The 10993-nt window shown below is 42.2% G+C and overlaps 1 protein-coding gene across 3 annotated transcripts in view; it reads right to left on the bottom strand.

The window, feature by feature from the left end:
- The window catches only part of LOC115125070 (1-phosphatidylinositol 4,5-bisphosphate phosphodiesterase beta-4-like), a 78694-nt gene that overhangs the window by 66731 nt on the left and 970 nt on the right, over nucleotides 1-10993 (bottom strand). The window contains exons 4-5 of one of the 3 annotated variants that reach the window (XM_065026259.1): nucleotides 5317-5374; nucleotides 2919-3027 (exon numbers count right to left, since the gene is read on the bottom strand). In XM_065026259.1, coding sequence (XP_064882331.1) covers nucleotides 2919-3027; nucleotides 5317-5374 — 167 coding nt within the window. Of the gene's footprint in view, nucleotides 1-2724; nucleotides 2864-2918; nucleotides 3028-5316; nucleotides 5375-10993 lie in introns of those variants that run through there. The other 2 variants (XM_065026260.1, XM_065026261.1) reach the window with 2 other exon arrangements.

The raw sequence follows: 10993 nt of genomic DNA on the forward strand, positions 1-10993 counted from the left end.
CTCTCTCTACATCCATCCATCTCTCTTCACCTGCATCTCTTCTTCCATCTCTCTCATCTCACATCTCTCTCTACATCCATCTCTCTCACCTTTCTTCTTCACATCTGCATCCATCTCTCTTCTTACATCCATCTCTCTCACCATTCTTCTTCACATCTGCATCTCTCTTACATCCATCTCTTTCTTCTTACATCCATCTCTCTCATCCATCTTTCTTCTTCATGCATCTACCCATTCTTCTTACATCCATCTCTCTCACCTTTCTTCTTCACATCTCTCTCTCTACATCCATCTCTCTCACCGTTCTTCTTCACATCTGCATCTCTCTCTCACATCCATCTCTCTCATCCATCTTTCTTCTTCACATCTGCATCTCTCTCTACATCCATCTCTCTCATCTGTTCTTCTTCACATCTGCATCTGCATCTCTACATCCATCTCTCACCTTTCTTCTTCACATCTGCATCTCTCTCTACATCCATCCATCTCTCACCATCCATTCTTCTTCACATCTGCATCTCTCTCTACATCCATCTCTCTCTCTCTACATCCATCTCTCACACCATTCTTCTTCACATCTGCATCTCTCTCTACATCCATCCACCTTTCTTCTTCATCTCACCTTTCCATTCTTCACATCTGCATCTCTCTCTACATCCATCTCTCTCATCCCTTTCTTCTTCACATCTGCATCTCTCTCTACATCCATCTTTCTCACATCTGTTCTTCTTCACATCTGCATCTCTCTACATCCAGCTCTCTCACCTTTCTTCTTCCACATCTGCATCTCTCTCTACATCCATCTCTCTCACCGTTCTTCTTCACATCTACATCCATCTCTCACCTTTCTTCTTCACATCTGCATCTCTCTCTACATCCATCTCTCTCACCGTTCTTCTTCACATCTGCATCTCTCTCTACATCCATCTCTCACCTTTCTTCTTCACATCTGCATCTCTCTCTACATCCATCTCTCACCTTTCTTCTTCACATCTGCATCTCTCTCTACATCCATCTCTCACCTTTCTTCTTCACATCTGCATCTCTCTCTACATCCATCTCTCTCACCTTTCTTCTTCACATCTGCATCTCTCTACATCCATCTCACCTTTCTTCTACATCCATCTCTCTCACCTTTCTTCTTCACATCTGCATCTCTCTCTACATCCATCTCTCTACCATTCTTCTTCACATCCATCTCTACATCCATCTTTCTTTCTTCTTCACATCTGCATCTCTCTCTACATCCATCTCTCTCACCTTCACATCTGCATTCTTCATCCATCTCTCACCTTTCTCTCTTCACATCTGCATCCATCCTCTCTCACCTTTCTTCTTCACATCTGCATCTCTCTCTACATCCATCTCTCTTTCTTCTTACATCCATCTCTCTCACCTTTCTTCTTCACATCTGCATCTCTCTACATCCATCTCTCTCACATCTTTCTTCTCCATCTCTCTCACCTTTCTCTTCACATCTGCATCTCTCTACATCCATCTCTCTCTTTCTACATCCATCCCTCATCCACCTTTCTTCTTCACATCTGCAATCTCTCTCTACATCCATCTCTCTCACCTTTTTCTTCATTGCATCTCTCTCTACATCCATCTCTCACCATTATTCTTCACATCTGCATCTCTCTCTACATCCATCTCTCTCACCTTTCTTCTTCACATCTGCATCTCTCTCATCCACTCTTTCTTCTTGCAGGTCTGGGTCTCTCTCTACATCCATCTCTCTCACCTTTCTTCTTCACATCTGACATCTGTCTGGGTCTCTCTCTTCACATCCATCTCTCTCACCTTTCTTCTTCACAGGTCTGTTCTTCACATCTGCATCTCTCTCTACATCCATCTCTCTCACCTTTCTTCTTCACATCTGCATCTCTCTCTACATCCATCTCTCTCCATTCTTCTTCACATCTGCATCTCTCTCTACATCCATCTCTCTCACCTTTCTTCTTCACATCTGCATCTCTCTCTACATCCATCTCTCTCACCGTTCTTCTTCACATCTGCATCTCTCTCTACATCCATCTCTCTCACCTTTCTTCTTCACATCTGCATCTCTCTACATCCATCTCTCTCACCTTTCTTCTTCACATCTGCATCTCTCTCTACATCCATCTCTCTCACCGTTCTTCACATCTGCATCTCTCTCTACATCCACCTTTCTTCTTCATCTGCTCATCCTTTCTTCTTCACATCTGCATCTCTCTCTACATCCATCTCTCTCACCTTTCTTCTTCACATCTGCATCTCTCTCTACATCCATCTCTCTCACCTTTCTTCTTCACATCTGCACCTCTCTACATCCATCTCTCTCACCTTTCTTCTTCACATCTGCATCCATCCATCTCTCACCTTTCTTCTTCACATCTGCATCTCTCTCTACATCCATCCACCTCTCTCTTCACATCTGCATCTCTCTACATCCATCTCTCTCACCTTTCTTCTTCACATCTGCATCTCTCTCTACATCCATCTCTCTCACCTTTCTTCTTCACATCTGCATCTCTCTCTACATCCATCCCTCTCACCTTTCTTCTTCACATCTGCAACTCTCTCTACATCCATCTCTCTCACCTTTCTTCTTGAGGTCTGGGTCTCTCTCTACATCCATCTCTCTCACCTTTCTTCTTGAGGTCTGGGTCTCTCTCTACATCCATCTCTCTCACCTTTCTTCTTGAGGTCTGGGTCTCTCTCTACATCCATCTCTCTCACCTTTCTTCTTGAGGTCTGGGTCTCTCTCGTACTTCTCGATGATCTGCATCTCTCTCTACATCCATCTCTCTCACCTTTCTTCTTGAGGTCTGGGTCTCTCTCTACATCCATCTCTCTCACCTTTCTTCTTGAGGTCTGGGTCTCTCTCGTACTTCTCGATGATCTGCATCTCTCTCTACATCCATCTCTCTCACCTTTCTTCTTGAGGTCTGGGTCTCTCTCGTACTTCTCGATGATCTGCATGGCTCGTTTCGGGTCGTAGAAGGGGAACAGGATCTCGTTTAGCCGCGGGTCGCGCTGATTCTGGAGAAAGCAATGATACACAACACCGTCTCACTCACAAGCACATACTGTACACATGCATGTCACTGCACACTAAGGAAATAGGTCCCATTTCTAACTTGAGAATTGTGAATGTAACTTAAACCTTTGTGTAAATCCGCCATGGACACTAATGTATGCTTTTGGCAAAACTTTCAAGAAACTGTTTATTTATTTATTTTACCTTCAAGAAACTTTACGTGCACAAGTCATGTGACCAACTGAGTTTGAACCCGGTTTTTGTCTAGGTAGCACAAGACTATTATTAACCTGCTGAGCCAATGCCTAGGAATGAACTCCTGGAGCTAAAGGCAGCTTTCATGTCTCAAGCTAGCGTTAGGCTACTCATCATGCACCTCTGCTACACACATCAGTCAGGTTAGGATTGGAACCATTATAACAAGAGACTAAACACACACACAGCTGACAAACAACAGAGAGTAACAGTTTAGACTGATACAGTGACAATGTATATAGTACTAACTCCCGTACAAACACATCTTTCATTTGTGGGTGTTCAAATGAAAACCAAAATGCTACAATTACTGGTACAGAGCTACTGCAATGGGGTGGGTATTGGAGGTGTGTATTAGCCAAAGGTAGGGAACGCGTGTGGTCTCACAAGCAGAGAGGGTAGAGATTCACACATCAGCAGGGATCATAACAACACCACTTGCCACTATAGCAGGTAGCATTCACAGACTTTGTACTAATGGGGATTCACTTCAGCATTGCACACAGAGAAAAAGCCTCACACACAGTAGATAGAAGTAGAAGCAGGTACGTTTTCAGCCAAAGCAGAGACCACTAGCACAAAAGAAAGTGAATAGGATACCAATATTGATCACTGTGTTGTTGGGAAAGAGAAAGCAAGAAATGCAGTTCACTGTGCTAGTGCACGTGACAATAAAACATGTGAAACTTGAAGGCAGGCAGTCAGCAAGTAGACAGAAACCAGACAAAATGGCCATACAGAAAGCCCCTCCCTCCCCAGGTTGCCATGGTTACACAATCAGTCACAAGTAGGCGGGGCTGGGGAGAAATATACTGAACAAACATATAAACGCAACATGCAACAATTTCAACAATTTTACTGAGTTTCTATAAAGAAATCAGTCAATTGATATAAATTCATAAGGCCCTAATCTATTTCACATGACTGGGCAGGGCCACAGCCATGGGTGGGCCTGGATCCCAAGTGGGAGGGCCTACAGTATGGCTGTGGCCATTGGGGAGCCAGGTCCAGCCAATCAGAAGGGCTTTATTACAGACAGAAATACTCCTCAGTTTCATCAGCCGTCTGGGTGGCTGGTCTCTGACCATCCCGCAGGTGAAGAAGCCGGATGTGGAGTTCCTGGGCCGGCATGGTTACACGTGGTCTGTGGTGAGGCTAGTGGGGCGTACTGACAAATTCTCTAAAATTATGTTGGAGGCAGCTTATGGTGGAGAAATTAACATTCAATTCTCCGGAAACAGCTCTATTGGACATTCCTGCAGTCAGCATGCCAATATTGCATCCTCCCTCAAAACTTAATAAATCTGCGGCATTGTGTTGTGTGACAAAACTGCACATTTTAGAGTGGCACATTAATCGACTTCTTGATATGCCACACCTGTCAGGTGGATGGAATTTCTTGGCAAAGGAGAAATGCTCCCTAACAAGGATGTTAACAAATTTGTGCTCAACATTTGAGCCGAAGTAAGCTTTTGTGCTTAATATTTTAGCTCATGAAACATGGGACCAACACTTTACATGTTGCGTTTATATTTTTGTTCAGTATAGGTCGGGATGGGGGAAAGCAGCTGAGGGGCAGGATGAAGTTACCCCTACAGACACTGATCTAAGATCAGTTTTGCATTGTATCTCCAAATTGTTCCCCATTTTTCAACTTCATATTCATCATCTCCAGCACCACCACAACATATGTGAAAATGGTGTGTTTCTATGTTCACAGTGACAGTGTTTCCAATGACATCTGTCTTATTCGTGTGATTTTCACCAATTGTAAGTAGGCATTGCCTACGAATTGCCTTCGTAATATTTTTACAGAACATAGAAACACGCCATGTTCACACATGTTGATGATGGGGAGGTGCTGGAGATGATGAATATGAAGTCGCAAATGGTGAAATGTTCCTTTAAGGATTTGAGGAGGGGCATCTGAAACGGATCCTATATCATTGCCTAAGAGCAACTTCTACCCCGTGTCAGGTGAGAGGGTAGGGGTCAAGCAGTCACACAGAGAAGTTAATGAATGATAAAGAGCTTACTTCATTCAGAAAGCTGACTAACTGGTCTACGTTTAAAAAATCACTTTTGTCCCCATTGCTGAAAAGGAATTAATTAGAAAAACAAAATGTTATGTTTCTTAAAAACCCTCTCAGCCAGTCAGTCAGTGACTAGAAAGCAGAAGGTTTTTCTAAAGGGTCAAAATAGAACACTGCCGTGTTACATTTTATATCAACATTTCTGTAACATGTTAAAATCACCACAGGTCGAACATTTACATACTTGAGTTAGTTTAAAACAAACGTGTTACTGTGTCACTGTTGAAGAGGGTTAGGTTTCCCAGAGTTTATTAGTAGAGAAGCTGCAGACTGTTTAAGAGGGTTAGGTTTCCCAGAGTTTATTAGTAGAGAAGCTGCAGACTGTTTAAGAGGGTTTCCCAGAGTTTATTAGTAGTGAAGCTGCAGACTGTTTAAGAGGGTTAGGTTTCCCAGAGTTTATTAGTAGAGAAGCTGCAGACTGTTTAAGAGGGTTAGGTTTCCCAGAGTTTATTAGTAGAGAAGCTGCAGACTGTTTAAGAGGGTTTCCCAGAGTTTATTAGTAGTGAAGCTGCAGACTGTTTAAGAGGGTTAGGTTTCCCAGAGTTTATTAGTAGAGAAGCTGCAGACTGTTTAAGAGGGTTTCCCAGAGTTTATTAGTAGAGAAGCTGCAGACTGTTTAAGAGGGTTTCCCAGAGTTTATTAGTAGAGAAGCTGCAGACTGTTTAAGAGGGTTAGGTTTCCCAGAGTTTATTAGTAGAGAAGCTGCAGACTGTTGAAAAGGAATTAATTAGGTTTGTTTATTTAGAGAAGCTGCAGACTGTTTAAGAGGGTTAGGTTTCCCAGAGTTTATTAGTAGAGAAGCTGCAGACTGTTTAAGAGGGTTAGGTTTCCCAGAGTTTATTAGTAGAGAAGCTGCAGACTGTTTAAGAGGGTTAGGTTTCCCAGAGTTTATTAGTAGAGAAGCTGCAGACTGTTTAAGAGGGTTAGGTTTCCCAGAGTTTATTAGTAGAGAAGCTGCAGACTGTTTAAGAGGGTTAGGTTTCCCAGAGTTTATTAGTAGAGAAGCTGCAGACTGTTTAAGAGGGTTAGGTTTCCCAGAGTTTATTAGTAGAGAAGCTGCAGACTGTTTAAGAGGGTTTCCCAGAGTTTATTAGTAGAGAAGCTGCAGACTGTTTAAGAGGGTTAGGTTTCCCAGAGTTTATTAGTAGAGAAGCTGCAGACTGTTTAAGCGAGTTAGGTTTCCCAGAGTTTATTAGTAGAGAAGCTGCAGACTGTTTAGGGTTAGGTTTCCCAGAGTTTATTAGTAGAGAAGCTGCAGACTGTTTAAGAGGGTTAGGTTTCCCAGAGTTTATTAGTAGAGAAGCTGCAGACTGTTTAAGAGGGTTAGGTTTCCCAGAGTTTATTAGTAGAGAAGCTGCAGACTGTTTAAGAGGGTTAGGTTTCCCAGAGTTTATTAGTAGAGAAGCTGCAGACTGTTTAAGAGGGGGTTTCCCAGAGTTTATTAGTAGAGAAGCTGCAGACTGTTTAAGAGGGTTAGGTTTCCCAGAGTTTATTAGTAGAGAAGCTGCAGACTGTTTAAGAGGGTTAGGTTTCCCAGAGTTTATTAGTAGAGAAGCTGCAGACTGTTTAAGAGGGTTAGGTTTCCCAGAGTTTATTAGTAGAGAAGCTGCAGACTGTTTAAGAGGGTTAGGTTTCCCAGAGTTTATTAGTAGAGAAGCTGCAGACTGTTTAAGAGGGTTAGGTTTCCCAGAGTTTATTAGTAGAGAAGCTGCAGACTGTTTAAAGGGGGTTTCCCAGAGTTTATTAGTAGAGAAGCTGCAGACTGTTTAAGAGGGTTAGGTTTCCCAGAGTTTATTAGTAGAGAAGCTGCAGACTGTTTAAGAGGGTTAGGTTTCCCAGAGTTTATTAGTAGAGAAGCTGCAGACTGTTTAAGAGGGTTAGGTTTCCCAGAGTTTATTAGTAGAGAAGCTGCAGACTGTTTAAGAGGGTTAGGTTTCCCAGAGTTTATTAGTAGAGAAGCTGCAGACTGTTTAAGAGGGTTAGGTTTCCCAGAGTTTATTAGTAGAGAAGCTGCAGACTGTTTAAGAGGGTTAGGTTTCCCAGAGTTTATTAGTAGAGAAGCTGCAGACTGTTTAAGAGGGTTAGGTTTCCCAGAGTTTATTAGTAGAGAAGCTGCAGACTGTTTAAGAGGGTTAGGTTTCCCAGAGTTTATTAGTAGAGAAGCTGCAGACTGTTTAAGAGGGTTAGGTTTCCCAGAGTTTATTAGTAGAGAAGCTGCAGACTGTTTAAGAGGGGTTTCCCAGAGTTTATTAGTAGAAGCTGCAGACTGTTTAAGAGGGTTAGGTTTCCCAGAGTTTATTAGTAGAGAAGCTGCAGACTGTTTAGAGGGAGGGTTTCCCAGAGTTTATTAGTAGAGAAGCTGCAGACTGTTTAAGAGGGTTTCCCAGAGTTTATTAGTAGAGAAGCTGCAGACTGTTTAAGAGGGTTAGGTTTCCCAGAGTTTATTAGTAGAGAAGCTGCAGACTGTTTAAGCGAGTTAGGTTTCCCAGAGTTTATTAGTAGAGAAGCTGCAGACTGTTTAAGAGGGTTAGGTTTCCCAGAGTTTATTAGTAGAGAAGCTGCAGACTGTTTAAGAGGGTTAGGTTTCCCAGAGTTTATTAGTAGAGAAGCTGCAGACTGTTTAAGAGGGTTTCCCAGAGTTTATTAGTAGTGAAGCTGCAGACTGTTTAAGAGGGTTAGGTTTCCCAGAGTTTATTAGTAGAGAAGCTGCAGACTGTTTAAGAGGGTTAGGTTTCCCAGAGTTTATTAGTAGAGAAGCTGCAGACTGTTTAAGAGGGTTAGGTTTCCCAGAGTTTATTAGTAGAGAAGCTGCAGACTGTTTAAGAGGGTTAGGTTTCCCAGAGTTTATTAGTAGAGAAGCTGCAGACTGTTTAAGAGGGTTAGGTTTCCCAGAGTTTATTAGTAGAGAAGCTGCAGACTGTTTAAGAGGGTTAGGTTTCCCAGAGTTTATTAGTAGAGAAGCTGCAGACTGTTTAAGAGGGTTAGGTTTCCCAGAGTTTATTAGTAGAGAAGCTGCAGACTGTTTAAGAGGGTTAGGTTTCCCAGAGTTTATTAGTAGAGAAGCTGCAGACTGTTTAAGAGGGTTAGGTTTCCCAGAGTTTATTAGTAGAGAAGCTGCAGACTGTTTAAGAGGGTTAGGTTTCCCAGAGTTTATTAGTAGAGAAGCTGCAGACTGTTTAAGAGGGTTAGGTTTCCCAGAGTTTATTAGTAGAGAAGCTGCAGACTGTTTAAGAGGGTTAGGTTTCCCAGAGTTTATTAGTAGAGAAGCTGCAGACTGTTTAAGAGGGTTAGGTTTCCCAGAGTTTATTAGTAGAGAAGCTGCAGACTGTTTAAGAGGGTTAGGTTTCCCAGAGTTTATTAGTAGAGAAGCTGCAGACTGTTTAAGAGGGTTAGGTTTCCCAGAGTTTATTAGTAGAGAAGCTGCAGACTGTTTAAGAGGGTTAGGTTTCCCAGAGTTTATTAGTAGAGAAGCTGCAGACTGTTTAAGAGGGTTAGGTTTCCCAGAGTTTATTAGTAGAGAAGCTGCAGACTGTTTAAGAGGGTTAGGTTTCCCAGAGTTTATTAGTAGAGAAGCTGCAGACTGTTTAAGAGGGTTAGGTTTCCCAGAGTTTATTAGTAGAGAAGCTGCAGACTGTTTAAGAGGGTTAGGTTTCCCAGAGTTTATTAGTAGAGAAGCTGCAGACTGTTTAAGAGGGTTAGGTTTCCCAGAGTTTATTAGTAGAGAAGCTGCAGACTGTTTAAGAGGGTTAGGTTTCCCAGAGTTTATTAGTAGAGAAGCTGCAGACTGTTTAAGAGGGTTAGGTTTCCCAGAGTTTATTAGTAGAGAAGCTGCAGACTGTTTAAGAGGGTTAGGTTTCCCAGAGTTTATTAGTAGAGAAGCTGCAGACTGTTTAAGAGGGTTAGGTTTCCCAGAGTTTATTAGTAGAGAAGCTGCAGACTGTTTAAGAGGGTTAGGTTTCCCAGAGTTTATTAGTAGAGAAGCTGCAGACTGTTTAAGAGGGTTAGGTTTTTCCCAGAGTTTATTAGTAGAGAAGCTGCAGACTGTTTAAGAGGGTTAGGTTTCCCAGAGTTTATTAGTAGAGAAGCTGCAGACTGTTTAAGAGGGTTAGGTTTCCCAGAGTTTATTAGTAGAGAAGCTGCAGACTGTTTAAGAGGGTTAGGTTTCCCAGAGTTTATTAGTAGAGAAGCTGCAGACTGTTTAAGAGGGTTAGGTTTCCCAGAGTTTATTAGTAGAGAAGCTGCAGACTGTTTAAGAGGGTTAGGTTTCCCAGAGTTTATTAGTAGAGAAGCTGCAGACTGTTTAAGAGGGTTAGGTTTCCCAGAGTTTATTAGTAGAGAAGCTGCAGACTGTTTAAGAGGGTTAGGTTTCCCAGAGTTTATTAGTAGAGAAGCTGCAGACTGTTTAAGAGGGTTTCCCAGAGTTTATTAGTAGAGAAGCTGCAGACTGTTTAAGAGGGTTAGGTTTCCCAGAGTTTATTAGTAGAGAAGCTGCAGACTGTTTAAGAGGGTTAGGTTTCCCAGAGTTTATTAGTAGAGAAGCTGCAGACTGTTTAAGAGGGTTAGGTTTCCCAGAGTTTATTAGTAGAGAAGCTGCAGACTGTTTAAGAGGGTTAGGTTTCCCAGAGTTTATTAGTAGAGAAGCTGCAGACTGTTTAAGAGGGTTAGGTTTCCCAGAGTTTATTAGTAGAGAAGCTGCAGACTGTTTAAGAGGGTTAGGTTTCCCAGAGTTTATTAGTAGAGAAGCTGCAGACTGTTTAAGAGGGTTAGGTTTCCCAGAGTTTATTAGTAGAGAAGCTGCAGACTGTTTAAGAGGGTTAGGTTTCCCAGAGTTTATTAGTAGAGAAGCTGCAGACTGTTTAAGAGGGTTAGGTTTCCCAGAGTTTATTAGTAGAGAAGCTGCAGACTGTTTAAGAGGGTTAGGTTTCCCAGAGTTTATTAGTAGAGAAGCTGCAGACTGTTTAAGAGGGTTAGGTTTCCCAGAGTTTATTAGTAGAGAAGCTGCAGACTGTTTAAGAGGGTTAGGTTTCCCAGAGTTTATTAGTAGAGAAGCTGCAGACTGTTTAAGAGGGTTAGGTTTCCCAGAGTTTATTAGTAGAGAAGCTGCAGACTGTTTAAGAGGGTTAGGTTTCCCAGAGTTTATTAGTAGAGAAGCTGCAGACTGTTTAAGAGGGTTAGGTTTCCCAGAGTTTATTAGTAGAGAAGCTGCAGACGGTTTAATAAATGTTGATCTCTCAACCAAACACCACAACATACTTACAACACGTTCTCTCTCACTCTTCTTCTACTCCGTCATTCACATACAGTGTCTACACTACAGCTATCAACACAACAAACGGCCATTACTAAATATCTCATTACTATCAGAATCACAGCCGGGGAAAATACATAGCAATACAATGTTGTATATATTGTACTGTAAATGTCTTCCCAGTGAGCAAAACTGGATGAAAAGACATCCTTAACTGGGTTGTGTGATTTCAGACCTTGTTACTCCTACACTGACTGCACACTTAGATGTGACTAGCATTGCGGGTGCAGTTAACTTTCTACAGTAGGCTGAAGGAGAACAGAGTAGCTATTGAGGAGTAGAGAGTACAGTAAAAGAGGTCTGGGGAGTAGA

The sequence above is a fragment of the Oncorhynchus nerka genome, linkage group LG13, assembly GCF_034236695.1.
Source record: "Oncorhynchus nerka isolate Pitt River linkage group LG13, Oner_Uvic_2.0, whole genome shotgun sequence".
In the NCBI taxonomy this organism is placed as follows: domain Eukaryota; kingdom Metazoa; phylum Chordata; class Actinopteri; order Salmoniformes; family Salmonidae; genus Oncorhynchus; species Oncorhynchus nerka.